The sequence below is a fragment of the Clytia hemisphaerica genome, unplaced genomic scaffold (assembly GCF_902728285.1).
Source record: "Clytia hemisphaerica strain Z4C2 unplaced genomic scaffold, Clytia hemisphaerica genome assembly, whole genome shotgun sequence".
NCBI lineage: Eukaryota > Metazoa > Cnidaria > Hydrozoa > Leptothecata > Clytiidae > Clytia > Clytia hemisphaerica.
This window is the reverse complement of record NW_027103283.1, coordinates 225,502-242,999: the sequence shown is the minus strand read 5'-3', so window position 1 is coordinate 242,999 and position 17,498 is coordinate 225,502. Positions and strand designations below refer to the sequence as shown.

Sequence of the window (17,498 nt, the reverse complement as noted above, 5' to 3'; positions counted from 1 at the left end):
TTTCTCAAAAATCGGGCTCCGTCGCGTTCCGGGCATTGCCATTTTGCATCATTGTGCAAAAAATCAGAAAAAACTAATGAACCAATCCTGAGAAAAGCTGGTAACAGACGGACGGACGGACGAACGAACGGACGGACATAGGTTAATTTATAGAACCTCCACCGGGGTACCCGGAGGTAGGTCCAAAAACACATGTATAAGAAGAGGGCAAAGAAAGAAAAACATGGTGAACAAATTTGAATTTTAAAATTGGCTCAAAGGAAAATTGAATGATTTAATTAATAATGCTTTCTTACCCTTGCAGTTGATATCAACATCTCCACTTTCCAGAATTTCCTGAAATAAGACAAAAGAACAGCAAGAGCTACTACAGAAGAGATTATATTTTTCCAAGGAAGTATAGATAAGATGGATAAACCAAAAGAACAAGTAGCGTGGTGCCAGGAGGGGCAAATGCCTCCCCCCAGCATAGGTTTTTCGGCATAATTGTAGTTGAGTCCCGACACGGGATTGTAATTCAATCCCAACGAAATTTTTAAGAATTTTCGTTAAGAAAGAACAAAAATGGCGGGACTGAACTGCAAGTATATATATAGTATTTGGCGGGACTGAACTGCAAGTATATATATAGTACTTGGCGGGACTAAACTGCAAGTATATATTTAGTATTTGGCGGGGCTAAACTGCAAGTATAATAGTAACTGAACAATAAATTATTTCCTTTTATTAGTTTAATCCCTTTAAAAGAAGAATTGGCGACTTGAACTTTAAAAACAGGGAAGAACGGGGCTAGTTGTAAATAATACGCACTAATTATAAGGCTTTTAAGTATTTGTCGGGCTGAAATTCAGTTCCGCCATTAAATTATTGGGACTGAGATACAGTCCCGCCAAGTATTTAGCGGGACTAAACTGCAAGTATATATATAGTAATTGGCGGGGCTGAACTGCAAGTATATATATAGTAATTGGCGGGACTGAACTGCAAGTATATATATAGTAACTGAACAATAACTTTCCTTTCGTTAGTTTAGTTCCTTTAAAAGAAGGATTGACGGCTTGAACTTTGAAAACAGGGAAGAACGGAGCTAATTATAAATAATACGCACTAATTATAAGGTTTTTAAGTATTTGTCGGGGCTGAAATTCAGTCCTGTCATTAAATTATCGGGACTGAAATACAGTTCCTCCAAGTATTTTGGCGGGACTAAACTGCAAGTATATATATAGTAATATAGTAACTGAACAATAACTTTCCTTCTGTTAGTTTATTTAAATAGTCCATACCAAAGATACACTATTATAATTTAAAGCTCATTACCAATTATTGCCCGTTCTTTAAAAGTATTATACAAGGAGGTTATTCTAAAGAACGGAGGATACACTATTATATCTTACCTGATGAAGTTCTGAAAATAGAACGAAATATCGTAAACAAACTGTGTTGATTTTACTTTTTTGTTCACTTATTCTGCAACACGTTTTATTTGGTTTTCTATTATATCTTATATTCCATACCAAATCATTGCCCGTTCTTTAAAGGCATTATACAAAGGGGCTATTCTAAAGAACGGAAGATACACTATTATATCTTATAGTCCATATCCAAGTATTGCCCGTTCTTTAAAAGCATTATACAAATGGTTTATTCTAAAGAACGGAAGCAACACTATTATATCTTATAGTCCATACCCAAGTACACCCCTGCCTCTGTGACCCAGTGGGATCCACCCCACTGGCCACCCCAGGGAAATTTTTCACCAAAAATGGCTCATTTTTCAGCCCCACTGGACAAATCACTCACCCCACTGGAATGTTGTAGTAAAAAAACACCCCATTGAGAATGATAAAAAGTTTACACATACCCCACTCGAAATGCCCTTATTTTAACGTACCCCAGTATAACTTTTTTTTCAAAAAACCACCCCACTAGAATTTTCTCCTTCCCCTCATTCTTTAAAGGTGAAATATCCAAAAAAGCCAAAAAAATCTGCTCACTTCGCGCGCTCGCCATCAAATGTTCCACTTCAATATATTAACTGTATTTAACCCGACTTCTATGGTCATTGTCATGGTCATTTTAAAACGTAGAAAATGCCAAACGAGAGGGGTTGAAAATCAAAAATTTCTGTCACCGCAAACCACAGTTGTACTTGTACCTTTCTTTCTTTAAAGCTAAGGTTATAGTCTGAAAGATTTTCTCACTTACATAGATACTGAAAGAAAGACCTCTACTTCAAACATGTTGACTAAACATTAATAGGTTCCAGAGTTCATATAATTTGATATAACAAATCAAAGGAGGAAAGGGAAGCATCCCTTAGATCCAAAAATTTGTCAGATAATTAAAGAGAAACGTAAGGCGCATAGAAAATGGATCATCTCACTTCAAAACGACAACACTGAGATACGTAGAAGGAAGTACGTAAGATGGCGCAACGCCGCTAATAGCGCCCTGACTCGCTCCAAGAGAGAGTTCGAAAAAAAGATCAGCAAACAATCAAAAACAAATCCAAAAAGATTCTGGAAATATGTACGCAACAATCTGAAAGCAAGAACGGGAATAAATCTTCTCCTCGAAAACCCTAATAATGAAAATTCCATCAAATACGATGACAAAAGTAAAGTCAACATACTCCAGAGCCAATTCTGTAGTGTCTTTACACGTGAGCCACTTGAACAACTCCCTGGATTCCATTCCAGGACGGATAAAGAAGTAGAGATAAATATACTAACTGAAACTATAAAAAAGGAACCCAAGGCGTTAAATCCAAACAAATCCATGGGGCCAGATGAACTTCAACCACACACAAGGATGCTAAAGGAGCTCGCTGAATATATTGCAGAACCGCTTTTCCTTGAAAAATCAACGAAAGTTGTCTCCCAAACGACTGGAAGCATGCTAATGTATCACCTGTTTACAAAAAAGGAAACAAAAAAATAGCGGAAAACTACCGTCCGATAAGCCTGACATCCATTGTCACATCTAGAGCAAGAGAAACTACTTTCTAACAAGCAACATGGTTTTATCAATCGCCGATCAACAGTAACACAACTGCTAAACTATCTAGATATGTGTACCGAAGACATTGCTAGCGGTAAAGCTGTTGACACAGTATACTTTGACTTTCAACTCAGTTCCCCACCAAAGGCTCTTAATCAAATTAGAAGCCTACTGAATAAGAAATAAGTTGCTTGAATGAATCAGATACTTCCTGAAAGATCGATTTCAGATAGTTAAAGTAAATGCAGTTGAATCCGAAAAACAATTAGTTCTTAGTGGAGTACCCCAATGTCGTGTCCTACCCTTTCGATTTACCAGATTCAATTAAATCACAACTCTTTCTATTTGCTGATGACACTAAATATGTCAATAAAGTAGAATCAATTGAAGATGCACTTTATAATCCAGGAGGACATCGATCGACTACAGCAATGGTCAGATACGTGGCTTTTAAAATTTCATCCCGACAAATATCATGTACTAACGTTAGGTAAGCCGAATATAATTAAACATGTACATCAATACACACTCGGAGGAAATTTACTGAAACATGTACAATTCGAAAAGGATCTTGGAGTTATCTTTGACCAAAATCTCTCATTCGACCAACATATATCAAACCAAGTAAAAAAGGCAAACTCAATGGCTGGTCTAATTAGACGAACCTTCACGTATCTCACTCTTGAAATTATTCCATAAACTTTACATAACATTTGTCAGGCCCCACCTAGAATATGCCCAAGTCATTTGGTCACCGAAACTGAAAAAACACAAAAAACTTATAAAAGGTGTTCAGCGGCGCGCTACAAAAACAGTCGAAACGTGTGGACGACTATGTTATGAAAGCAGACTACAAAGAATTGGAATCCCAAGTCTAAAATATAGGCGTGCGGTAAGTGATATGTTTGAGATCTTTAAACATTTAAATCACTATGAAAAATCGTGTTCGTTCCTAAGAAATTTAACCAACGAATAAGACCAATGAGAACACATAATTCTGAACTGGTAAGAATTTTCAGGAACGATGGTGTCCGTGGACCCCAGAGCAACTCCCTTTACTATCGGGGCATTCAACAGTGGAATAACCTACCTGAAAAAGTAGTTAAATCATCTACAATACAAGAGTTTAAAGAAAACCTCGGTCTAGCCAGGGGGGTCGGTGTACTAGAAGGCGGCATGTATGTGTACTACAAGGTATTTTTCAAAACTTGATACCCACCCACCCCTGAAGTACACTATACTACATGGAAAAATCCCAAAACCACCCCATACCCCCTATTTACTACCAGGTAGTACCTGGTAAAAAACCAAAACCACCCCATACCCCCCATTTAATACCGGGTACTACCTTGAAAAATCCGGAAAATAAAGAAACTTTTTTCTGAAAATCGGAAAATCGGGTAAACATTTTTCCAAAAATCGGGAAATCGGGAAAACTTTTTTCCAAAAATTGGAAAAACAGGAAAACTTTTCTCAAAAATCCAAAATGGGTGAGAAATCAAACTTTTCAAAAATTATGTGAGACCATGTAGAAATGCATGAGTCTCAGACCCAATGCGTGAGAGTTGGTACTTCTAATGTACGAATGTTGAATGTTTGAATTCAAATGTTTGAATGTTTACATTGACTCGATAAACCTTCATTTCAGTGGGATCTGGTAGGATTTCAATTCATTCCAAGAAGTTTGGAAGAATGATCTTGGACAAACTTAGCTTGATCAATTTATAATAGAACAACTTTACATTTCTATTTTAGCAGATAATTTCTGAACCTTTTTGTTTCCACACTGTTAACCAGTGCTAACATCGATTTTGGACCCAACACCCCTATTTTGGTACGGTACACAGGTAGTAAAAATCAAAATCGATATTGGACCCAACACACAGGTAGTATATGACAAATTTTTTTCTCAAACACCCACCCACCCCAGGATACATGCCACCTTCTGGTACACTGACCCCCCCTGGTCTAGCTTGGAAAGAGAAAATGTTTGAGTATGATTGAAATTGTCACTATTGTTGCATATCTGTTTGAAGTTAACCTTTGTAATAAACCAAACCAATGTATGAGCGATTTATATCGCTTGCACGGTGGCCTGGAAATCTGTAAAACATTATTATTATATATAGCCAATTCACCAGAATCAAAAGTATATGTTCTTAAAATGAAACTTTCATGGAGAAGGCAAAGGAACATAAAAGTAGCAGCTATAGTGACAAAGGGTCCTAGGTCACTTGTTCGACAGTACACTTGTGCGACAGCTCAGTTGTTTGACATTTTAGCAAAATTGTCAAACAACTGTATTGTTGACTAACTGGGAAGATATGTTGTTAGAATTCTCAGTTAGTCGACGCTTACTTGTTCTACATCTCAGTTGTTCGACAATATATCGACATAAAAGTCGAACAACTGGGATGTCGAACAAGTAAGCGTCAAGTTGTTCGACATCCCAGTTGTTCGACAATATAGTAGTTTGACAGCTCACTTGGTCGACATTGTCGAACAACTGACATGCCGAATAACTTGACGCCCACTTGTTCGACATCTCAGTTGTTAGACTTAGACGATACAGTTGTTTGATATGAAGTTAGATCGCCGCCAAAATTCGATCCTTCAAGTCGTCCCGACGTACTATAAGTCGTCCCGTCGCAATTTTCGGTAGTCGAATCATCCCAAGTTTTAAGTCGTCCCGTCGCACTAGAAGTTCGCAGGTCGTAATTCTTTTAAGTCGAACCATATAGTCTGGGAGCAGAATTCAATATCTCGAGTTATAGACGACTTTGCTCAACCCAGAAACTGAATGGGATTGTTATACATCGTCGGAACGGAAATTGACAGAATCGAACAAGTGGGTCGTCGAACAACTATACGATCAGTTGTTCGACAATGTAATTGTTCAACCATACAGTTGTTTAACAACTTTCGTCGAACAACTGTATTGTCGAACAACTGTATGGTCGAACAATTATATTGTCGAACAACTGATCGTATAGTTGTTCGACGACCCACTTGTTCGACAATTATGTATTGTCAAACAAGTGGGATTTCGAACAACTGGGAAGTCTGACAACTGATCTTCCCACTTGTTCGACAATACATTTGGCCGACAATTTTCAAGATTTGTCGACCAAATGTATTGTCGAACAAGTGTACTGTCGAACAAGTGCAGAATCCCCTGACAAAGAGCTTGATTGACCAAGTATCCTTTACAAAAGACCCAACAATTTGAGAGATACATTAGAACGATCAAAGTTGAAAATGACCAGACCAAACGAGATATTCCATGCAGCAAAAAACGTTGTGTAAACTGTAGGTAAGATAAAGGACACAAACATTCAAGTCGAACGAACAGGTAGGAACTTCAAAGAATTGCACAACATAAATTGTAAGTCTGATTAAGTGATATATCTCATGGTAAAACAAAAGACCTATCAATGTAAAGGTTGAATAACCATAGGTCGCATGTCAAAAAGAAATACTTGTCGTGTATGATAGTAATGAAGCACTACATAGATGAATCCATCTCCTGTAGTTTTAAAGAACATGCAGAAATTACCATCATAGAACAAATGCGTTTCACAACGGACCCCAGCACCACACTCAATGAAGAAAAGAAAAATCTTATGCTGCAATGTCGTGAGATATTTTGGCAAAAAAACTAGAAACATACATGCCAAACAGGTTAAAGGTTTTCTACGGGAATAAAAGGAGCTTATTTTAGGCAGTGTCTTCATGTTGAGTCAGATAAATTAAAGCTACTTTTTTACGCAACAATATCCTGCAAACAAGTGAAAGATCAAAAGTTGTTTCGAGATGTGACCTCACATTCTATTGCTTTTTGTAAACAAAAAAATAGCAAAGTTGATTTCGAGCAAATTTACAATTGAATGTTTTGATTATAAGATAGAAAACGTTCTATTATAAACATAAAAACATTTGAAAGAGTATCAGTAAAAGTCCCTTTGTTTGAGGAATGTTTTTTTATTCAATGTATTTTCATTTTTCCAAAACCTTTTTCTAATCGTCACACTTGTTTTTCCTTCATCAGCACCATCAGACCTTTCAATCAAAACAAAAAAAAGGGCATATAGAGTACCTTCACACAAAAACGGATGACAAATTAACGTAAATCTTATAAAAGATAAAAAATGAAGTCACAATCGAAAAAGTATTGGACATCTATTCATAAGTCCAAAGTCCACCAGTTCTAACGAAGGCCCCATAGCAGAAACATGTTAACTCTGGTTTCATGAAATATAACATCTAAAAACATAAATACTTCGTCTCAAATCAATTGTCTTCACATCACGCGAGTTTATGCTTCTGTCCTGCTGCATCTGTCGCATGTTTGGGACTCCAGATAACATATATTTGTCGTGTTTTTGGGTAGTTTTTAGTTTTTCTATTTTTGTGATTGCTGTAATTATGTTTCTGCTTGGCTTTTTAAATTTGATATCTACTGGTTTGTCAGTTCTCTCTTTTATTGCATAAAAAAAATTCCCATTTCTTGTCAGAATGTTTGATTGGTTTCTATTTCTATTTGGTTGAGTTGCAGGAGGCTTTGAGGCCTATTTTCGCTTTCAATGAGCGTCCCGTCCCGTCAGCAACTTGGACTGACTACCCAATTCCCCTCACATGGCATGGGTTGACCCAGGCGAAGGTTCATTCACTTGCCAAGTGAACCGCTGCAAGTGGGAGTTGAACCACAGTCGCCTGTGCAGCAACCAAGGTCAAAGACCACTATACCACAGCACCTTTTTGGTTTGATTTATATAATTAAGAAAGATTCAAAAAAGATAGAAAAAACTGTATAAATTACAAAAAATATTAGACCTCTAGCAATAAGCAAAAAGCTTGTCCCAAAAAGTCTGAAAAATGGCAAAAAAAGAAGTTTTCAGAAAGTCCAAAATTTTTATATAGACATAAAGGATATCATTTCATGAATAATTTGTGAAAAAATCAAAGCAGGAACATGCTCCATTGAAAAGTTATGATCAAATTTCCGATTTCTGGGCTAAAATCCCTGGGAAAGTTAACAAAAGTCAAGATTTTTACAAAATGGGCATTTGTGACTTCCCAAGCGATTTAAAGTACCTGAAAATCAGATCGGTCTTGGTCTGGTATTACGAGCAGTCTAGTAGCGGTCAAATTTTTGTTTTATATCGGCCTCCAGACCTTCTAGAAATGTGATCTCTAACGGTCCCATCCGCTTCTAGACACTTGTGGTCGCTCGTTAGACCGGTCTTGACCACTCGTTAGACCGGTCCTGACCGCTCGTCAGACCGATCAGACCGGTCCGGGTCGTTCGTTAGACCGGTCCGGGTCGCTAGTTAGTGATTTTTAGTAACGATTACATGAAAAAATTGTTGTAAAAGGATGTCGACTGGGTGATCGGGGCCTGTCAGGGGCTGGTCTAGGACCGGATGCTTCGCAGCGGCAACTAAATTAACTAGACTAGTAGCAGGGGGGGGTTGGTAGTAAAATCTCAGACATAATGCCGTTTACTACGGTGGCGGTGTGACGAAAAATCGAAAAAAATTTTTACTACCCAGGGTAGTTAAATACTAAAATGGCGGGTGGTATCTAGGTATCTATGTGTTAAATGTTGAAAAAATTTTACTACCTGGGTAGTTAAAACTGGTAAAATTAGCAAATTTTAGCTATTTTTGTAATTCTTTTAATTTTTTGGATGACTTTTCTGAAAAAAATCTGAAAATTTTTATAACTTGAAAACATTTTCTGTTGGAAAGTTGTTGGCTGCAAACAAAAAATTCTCGAGATTTTTTGTCAATATAAAAAAGACTTTAATTCTAAGGGCAAAACATTAATTTTTGCACAAAGTGAAAAATGTGTCACAGAAATAATCATTTTTTAGCTTTTTTTGTAAAATCAGTCCGAAAAGCAACCAAAAAATAGGTGGTCTTTATGACAAATTGTCCCAAAAACTTTTACTACCAGGGTAGTAAAATACCTCTTCCAGGAATCTGGGTGGTGGTATGTAAAAATTCATAAAAATTCTTTTACTACTCATATATGTCTGAGATTTTACTACCGACCCCCCCCCTGCTAGTAGCGGCCTTTTAGTAAATTTTTACCGGTTATTTACCGGTCCTTAAAAGACTGTCTAAACAGGTCTAAAGACTGGTCCCATTTTCAGGTACTTTAAATCGCTTGGGGAGTCACGTATAAAGGCTACAAAGTAGTTTACCTTACCAAATGTTTTTAAATATTGATAATTTGGAAGTTAGTGAATAGTTTAAAGTCATTTCAGTTGTCCAGTGAAGTTTTTTGGGGGTCTAAAATTTTGTTGCGCCGTAACGGAAAATTATAATTAAAACAAGCAACATGCTGAATGGACCTACCTAATGATTAAAAACATCAGATGAAAATAAGAAAAAAGTGACAATAATTGTACAAAAATTCAGAATGGAAAAATAAAACTTGTTTGTTGAATAATTTAAAATTGTAAAAAGGAATTTCCCCAAATACGAAAATCACTTAAACCATTCAGGCCCGAAAAACCTGGCTCAGTCACATTTTGGGCATTGCCATTTTGCATCATTGTGCAAAAAATCAGAAAAAAACTACGAGTCAACATTGAGATTTTTCTACCAGCCCTGTTTCTATGTACGCGCGCCCTGTTGCTAAGACCTTTGCTTGAAATCGAAACGAAAGTGAAACCAAAATAATTTAGCCAGTCAAGGATTAGCCCTAAATAAGAGAATACCCAAGTTAGAGGATTACCTTATTTAGGAGATTTTCAGTCTCTTATTTAAGAGAACGTTACCTAAACTAGGAGAATTCTGTACATTTCACAAATTTACTTCAGAGCAGACTTCTTGCGCAATATGAAAATAAGATCTAGTTTCTGTGATTCCGATGACCCAAAAACCAAAATAAAATACCTTTTCATTCTTTTTCAAGCTTCGAAAAACCATAAACAGCATTATTTGCATGTGTTGACGTAATTTTTAAAATAATGAAGAAACACCCTCGACCTTCAAAACACGTTTTTCTCAAACCCCCTTATTTAGGAGAGACAAGAGCGACTCACTTTCTGTTTGACCCGGGTTTTGACCGCGCTTAAACGCGTTTCTTAAATATGGCCTGATCTATATTATTACTTTTCACGAAATTCTCATGATGTAGATCGGCCTTTAGATTGATAGACCCTAACCATCATTAACCTCCAAGCAGCTCTTCGTGCTCCACTCATTCCACGCATGCACTCTAAAGGGAATGGTTCTGCAAGAAGACCTGCGAAGGTTCTCGGGTTTTCTTTGATGGCCGACACTCTGAAATTTCAATGTTTCAAATGTTGTTTATTTATTTTAGTGTAGCTCTGAAATACACCCACAGAAGTGGCTGCTCATACTTATTGACCTAAAAGCTTTGAAAGACTGTTTTGAAAGTTGTATTGTACAACTGATTTTGCTTGGATGTTTTCTTATTTTTGTTCAAGATGAAGGCTCAAACACCAACCAAATTATTACAGGTATGTTCTCTTATGTAATGATTACTTCTCTCTTGCTATCTGCTTGATTATTAGGAGGAATGAAGCATTTTATCAGAACAATTATAACTTAATGTGTGCGAAATGTCTGTCAGGCATTCAACCGACAAAAAATTTGATTCAAACACTAAGAGGTTGACAAGTTTAGGCTCTCTTTGTATTGTTGGATATTTGGATACTCTTTTTGGATAAAATATTGGTGAAATTTTATGTTTGTTGAGCTTTTTTAAGCGATTTCGATGATCAGTTTTTTGGGTTGATACTTTTTGCAATCAGACTTCAAAAAACTTTCATGAGAACTTTTTAATAAATTTGGAAGATAAAAAAATACCAACTCTAAGTTCTGGAAATTATTTTTTGGCTTGAAAAGGTCTCAAAACTCCAAATTAAATGATATTATTTATGATTTTGTAGCCATGATATGTTCAGGTGCTCAAAGGGCATTCCAACAGGAAAAAAGTTAGTATTTTTGACAGGTGAAGATTCAGATTATTCCATGTACAATTGCCTGTAATCATCTGAAAAAATTCTTGGAAAATATTCAATTTTTCAAAAGATACAGTTACAGAGGTTTTTGCTACTTATTTCTTACAAAAAATTGTTTCCTATAAAATGATAAATAAATCTTGAAAACTGCGGGCCAATCGGATACCGGTATCTGGTCACGTGTCATAGTTTTTCCCAGACCCCACCGAACGCGGTTTTGTAAAATTCCGCTGGAGAAACTTTTCAGATCATCATATGCCTTAGCAATGGTGATCGGTTATGAGATTAAACCATCCTAGGTCCACGAAACAAAAGCAGAACTCAACCAAATTTTGCTAGAATGGAGAAAAAAAACGTGCTGAGTCGATCTATGAAGTTCAAAACTTGCGCAAAATGATGAGAAGGCCGAAAATTAACGAAGAAAGAAAATTCTCCTAGTTAAGAGAAAGAAATCTCCTACTTAAGAGACCTTCTCTTAAATAGAGTATATATCTTATTTAGGGCATGATCCTCGACTGTTAGCCAGTGTAGCTCTAAAGCTCTAAAACAGCATCTAATAACATGAAAACCAGAATATGATTCTTCAATGGGAATCAAAACTATAAAGTGCACTTAAAAACATCAATTTGTCAGATCTAACAAAATTTATAACGGCACTGTCATCATTGACAATAAAACAAACAATATTCTGTCAAGAGCTTTGTAAACATTCCAACAACTTCCATCTAAATGATCTATTACAGCTCAGTCTACCATTTTTAACGTGGTCTGAGGATTGAGCCGAGAACTCTCGCAGAGCGCCCGAGCTCCCGCGCGGTACGCACCGCGGGGATGAAAAACTTCAATCTGTTAATCATTTTCTCAAGTGAAGAGTACGCCAAGCAATTCTAGCTTTACGATAGTGCCGCGGATCATCAATGGATAGTATTCAATTATCATTATCCCTTTATTTTCATTCCTAGAACTTTTGCAAAAAAAAGGAAAAATAGAAAAGTTGTATTTTTTACTGCTCTATTCACATACTGAATTTGAAAGATCTTCTAGCTATGTGGCGTTTTTTTGCAAACTTCAAAAAACTGATTTTTGTGCCGCCTTTGCGGGATTTTGGTTCAAGTGTTTGAGTGCAGCATAGGGTACAAAGTCCAAATATGCGTTTTTCGTAATTTTTGTATGAAGAGTTAGGTCGACACTGTTAGCGCACACTGTTGTTTACGTAATATAGCGATATAGTGAAAGGAGGTCCTGACTGACAGACACTTGCCACAGTGGGCCCAGAGGTGGAAATAGGGAAAAAACGAAAGTTAAAATTTTGCTTTAATAATATGATTTATGGAATCTTGAATAAATTTCTGATAAGATGCCAAAGTTTCAAGTCTGTATCTGATCTGTAACTCAAGTTATGTGGCTCCAAAGTTGACTGAAAACCACATTTTGATGAAAAATCAAAAAAAGTGAAAAATGCATATTTTTGAAGATTCTGATCTAAATTCAGCTTGTAAATCAGTTCTTTTGTGTGATAACCTGTAGAGACATTATATTCTAAAGGGAAATTGCCTAAAAGTAAGTATAAATATCCAAGAACGAGAAAAAATTCAAATTTTCAGTCAAAATTCTCATCACGAAAATGCTTAAGGTAACCACAAATGTCCAAATATCTCAAAAACCGCTAAGTGTCACATATCAAACCATATATGTTTTGAAAACTACAGACACTAACCTTTCCAAAAATGCTGGAGTTTCGATGTGACACTTAGCGGTTTAAAAGTTCAAATTTTGCCTGCATTTTCCAAGCTACAAATCTCAATTTTCATGAAAAATCTCAAAAGAAAGTCAAAATTTGAAGTTTACTATTTTCTAACTCATGCAATGTGACCCTAGAGCTCTACTAATGCCTTAATAATACAAAAAATGTAAGAAATACTATCTTGTTGTTCTCCCACTCCCTATTTCCAAACTTTTGTCCTCTGGGCCCAGTGTGCTTGCGTGTGTTCCACTACGGATTTTTTTCATATTTCGATTTAAAAGCCTACTGTGAAGTCGGGTAACTTGCATCAGTGGAGGGTAACTTGCATAGCATCAATTGACTGACCAATAAAGCAGCACAATTTCAAAACAAATGAAATACGCAGCTCTCCGCTTGGAGCTCTAGTCTACTATTTGATTTAACTTTGTACTTTAATGACCAACCAGGTCATTCATTTGAGGGATATGCATATTAGCATCCACTGATGCAAATTACGGTACTCAGTGCGAAAGAGGAATCGTGTATTTTTTAATACGCCGTTCATTTATTCAATTCAAATGATTTTGGAGGTTTGGTAAAATGGTGGCCAAATTCCCGCCCCATGTTTTGTCAGATAGTCCCAAGTTTATAGAGCAGTTGACGGTACTTATTTTCAATCTACATTTGACGGTACCCCCAAGTGATTTAAGAAATGCATCATTATTCCAATTTGTCATAGAGAATAATAATAATGTGTGGCAAAATTCTTAAACCTTTCACTTTTTCTTGCTTGCTTGACTTTAAGGAAGGTTAAGATTTTTTCTATAGCAGCTTCAAGGCTTCAAACCTAACTTAATATACAAAAATATACAACAAGGTCTATATGCTACAGCCAAACGTCAAATAAACTGACGAAGACAACACACTTCAAGTTTATAAAAATTGTAAGTCTTTTTTTTTTTGGACAATACCAGACGGTGTCAATCGAACAACTTCGAACAAAAATCACAATCGAACCAATCGAACATAATCGAACGCGATCGAATAATTGCCATTCGATTGTCGAACGTAATCGAATCTCAATCGAACGGCCGATTCCTGGGTAATATTCGATTGTGTTCAATTGCGTTCGAGTAAGGTTAGATTGCTTCGATTTGATAGTTGACTATGCAGCCCTGTGAATTCAGACAAAATCATATCGGCACGTAAGCAAAATTTTGCCGACCTAGAGGTTATTTTAGGTCGGCAAAGCCGTCCTAAGTAGCTTGTTTAGGTCGGCAAAACCAATAAATTTCCTACAATTAGTTTACCTATCATTAATAATTGTGTTAATAAGTTTTATGTTTTATAAAGAGAATGGAATGAGGCTCGATTATCATTTGTTATCAAATGATAACACAATTAGATTAACCTGACAAATAATACGGCTTTGCCGACCCAAAACATTTCTTTTGTCAGCACGCCGACCTAGAGTGTAAATTACGTCGGCAAATAAAAGCCGACTTCAGCTCAAGTTACGACGGCTTTCAGGTCGGCATTGCCGAATGCCGACCTGGATTCACAGGGCTGCTATGTTCGATTACGATTATTTTCAATGAGTTTGATTGCGATTAAATTAAATTAAGTTAGAGCTTTTTAGCGTGGGCGGCCGAGCGCTTAAGTACCGTATGTGATGTGGTTGGGGGGACTTGTAGCTCTTTGAGCTACCTTTGCCCAGTGTGGTTTGTGAGTGTGTGATTTTTGTTTATTTTTTTGTTTCTATATCCAGCCCACTTGAACGATCTAACATAAGAGCCTTTTTTATTTTTTTTGTTGATGGAGAGGATCTAGGAGGAGAGGAGAGGGATTAGTAGGTGTGGTTAACGTTAACGTTGAACGGTGATGAACCGTGTAGGATAGTAATAATAATAATGAATAATGAATAATGCATAATGAGTAATGAAAAATAAAAATTGAAAGAAGAAAAATGAAGGATGGAAAACGAAAAAAATGAAAATTGAAAAATGAAAAATGAGAAATATAAAAAAGATAATTAGAGTGTTGCTAATATTTCATACCAGTTCATACAGTGTTTTTTTATCTGGGTTTTGTCTATTTATATAGTTAAAGTTATTTAGAGGGTGATGTTCTGTTAGGCGCGCCTTTTCAAACCAGTTTTTTGCTAGTTGTTTGAATCCATCCTCTAGTGATGTTATGTTTGCTTCTTTGTACATATTGGTTATTCTGGTCCATCTAGGTTTGTCTAGAATTAGACGTAGAGCTTGGTTTTGAATTTTTTCCAATCTGTACAATTGAGCGTTTGAGAGAGATAGTAGACAAATATGTGAATACTCAAGTCTTGATCTTGATAGACTTTTATACAGCATAAGAAGTTTTTTTTTTTATGTTATATTGGTTTTTAAGGGTTCTGATGAAGTTTAAGAGTTGATAAGATTTATTGATCTTGTCTGTGGTGTGACTGATCAGATTGAGTTGTTTGTTGATCTTTAGACCGAGAAATTTGATTTCTGTGTCTTTTTTTAGCCTAACATTTCTTATCCAGATTGTAATTTTACTGTTGCCAAAATTTATGTGTTTGGTTTTTTCAAGATTAACCACCAGACCCCATTTTTCAAACCACTCGAAGAGAACTTCCATATATTCATCCAGTGAGGACTCGTTAACTCGTTTATATCTTTCCCAAGCTGCAAGGTTGTCAGCGAATTGGGACATTTTTATTTTTTTGTTTGTGGGTTTTGGGATGTCAGAGACAAATAGGGAGAAGAGAATAGGAGAAAGACAGGATCCTTGGGGGACTCCTGCCTTTAGATCAAAGATACATGACTCGAAATCACAGTGTTTAATATATGCTTTCCTGTCTTTCAGATATTATGAGTGTAGGATATAAAGAAGGTATTTTAGAAGATCGAGTTTATTTAATTTGAAGAGAAGAAGACTATGATTTTACTTTATCAAAGGCCTTTTCGAAATCTACAAAGACTGCATGCATACGTTCTCCTTTTATTTTAGATTCTTGGAAGTCGTTTATCAGTTGGAATTGGTTGTCTATAGTACTTCTTTTTGATCTAAATCCTGATTGCTCTTTGTTGAGTTTTTTGTTTTCCTCTGCCCAAAGGTAGATTCTGTCAGCTAAGATTTTCTCGAACATTTTGCCTATTGTTGGTAGTAGGCTGATTGGTCTGTGCTCTGATATTTTGTTTGTATTTGCTTTTTTTGGAATCATAGAGATTTTTGCTAGTTTTAGACAAGAAGGAAAGTAAGAGTTGTTTAACCAATCATTATAAAGAGAGGTAAGTGGTGGTATAAGAGAGGTTGATATAGTTGATAGAAGTTTGTTCTGAATAGCGAAATGTCCTGGGGCTTTGTGAGGTTTTGGATTTTCTATTGTATGTTTTGTCAGTCTAGGAATTAGATGACTAGTTTCCCTTCTATGAAATTTTGTGTTGTTAAACCAATGGTCAACGACGTAAACCAATGGTCAACCGAGCGCTTAAGTACCATACTAAAGCGAATAAAATCTAATACAATTAAGTCAATCGAACGTAATCGAATACAATCGAACGTAATCGAAGCAATCGAACAGTAAATCCTGGGTAATATTCGATTGCAATTCGATTGCGTTCGACAATCAAATTGCAATTATTCGATTGCGCTCAATTGCGTTCGATTGATTCGGCGTTCGATTCGTTCGATTGACACCGTCTGGACAATATTAAAAAATTAAAACTTTATAGTCTTCTTACAGTTAAGAGTTGGATGTTTCCATTTCTAGCCGCAGACAACAAGTCATCATTCACATCACCCATATTTATTGATTATGTCATATACAAATACCCAGAAATTTCCAGATGATCTTTGGCTTTGGCTATTGGCAGTTTTGGGATTTCACCAGAAAATGAAAATTTGATCACACCATTTTAGGTCGACTTTGGTTCAGCGAGACTACCATAAACAAATTGATAGTCTGTCACATGACTCCTAAATATCAAGTTTAGACTGTGGAAAGCACTCGAATATTGCAATGAAGGGCATTACACAGACTATATTTAGCCTGCGAAAAATTTTTCTAGCCTGTAAACGACACTGGCATGCTGATTGATTCGATTTTTGGAATTTCGAATGTTTTCACAATTCTCGCGCCTGTTTTTTTTTAAGCAAATGTGTTTCTTCTCCAACTCAACATCCAAAGACCAAACATCCAGCATCTGGCTTTAAGAGCTTTCAACACGTTGGTAAGTATCTAATGTCTCAATCCTAGGAGTGCCAGGAACTATAGTTAAGTATCTTATGGTAGCTACATGTTTTATACTGGTCAGGGCTATCCCTATCGGTTTGCTGCCAGAAGATGGGGATTTTGGATTTATGTATGTCTGGTGGTGTAGCTTATGTTATGCTATGCTATAATAGACAGGAACCCGTCTGCGTATTTTTTTTAAATCTGATGAATACTTGACGGGTCAGAGCTGTGAGTCCGATTTCGGCCTCAAAAAATTTACAGTGGGCCAGACATCCCCCCGCGCTCGATAGGATTGATCATCGGAACGGCTCGATGGCGGATCGATATGTGATCAATGGATTACTTAACGATCTGGATAGGAGATCGATAGAGGATCGATACTCAAGATTTCTTTAAGCTTATGATTAGTTATCGATTATTTATCGATCTATCATCGATCTTTCATCGATCTTATCGACCCTCCTATTGACTCATACTCGATTTACGATCGATAACAAATCGATTAACGATCGATGACGAATCGCTTAACGATGGAT

The 17,498-nt window shown here is 36.4% G+C and overlaps 1 protein-coding gene across 1 annotated transcript in view; it reads right to left on the bottom strand.

Moving 5' to 3' along the window:
• Positions 1-16,691, bottom strand: part of LOC136805180 (oxysterol-binding protein-related protein 1-like) — a 29,266-nt gene extending 12,575 nt beyond the window's left edge. The window contains exons 1-2 of the mRNA XM_067061748.1: positions 16,469-16,691; positions 297-336 (exon numbers count right to left, since the gene is read on the bottom strand). Of these exons, the coding sequence (XP_066917849.1) occupies positions 297-336; positions 16,469-16,531 (103 nt within the window). The 5' untranslated portion in view covers positions 16,532-16,691. The remainder of the gene's footprint in view (positions 1-296; positions 337-16,468) is intronic.
• Positions 16,692-17,498: the final 807 nt, after the last annotated feature.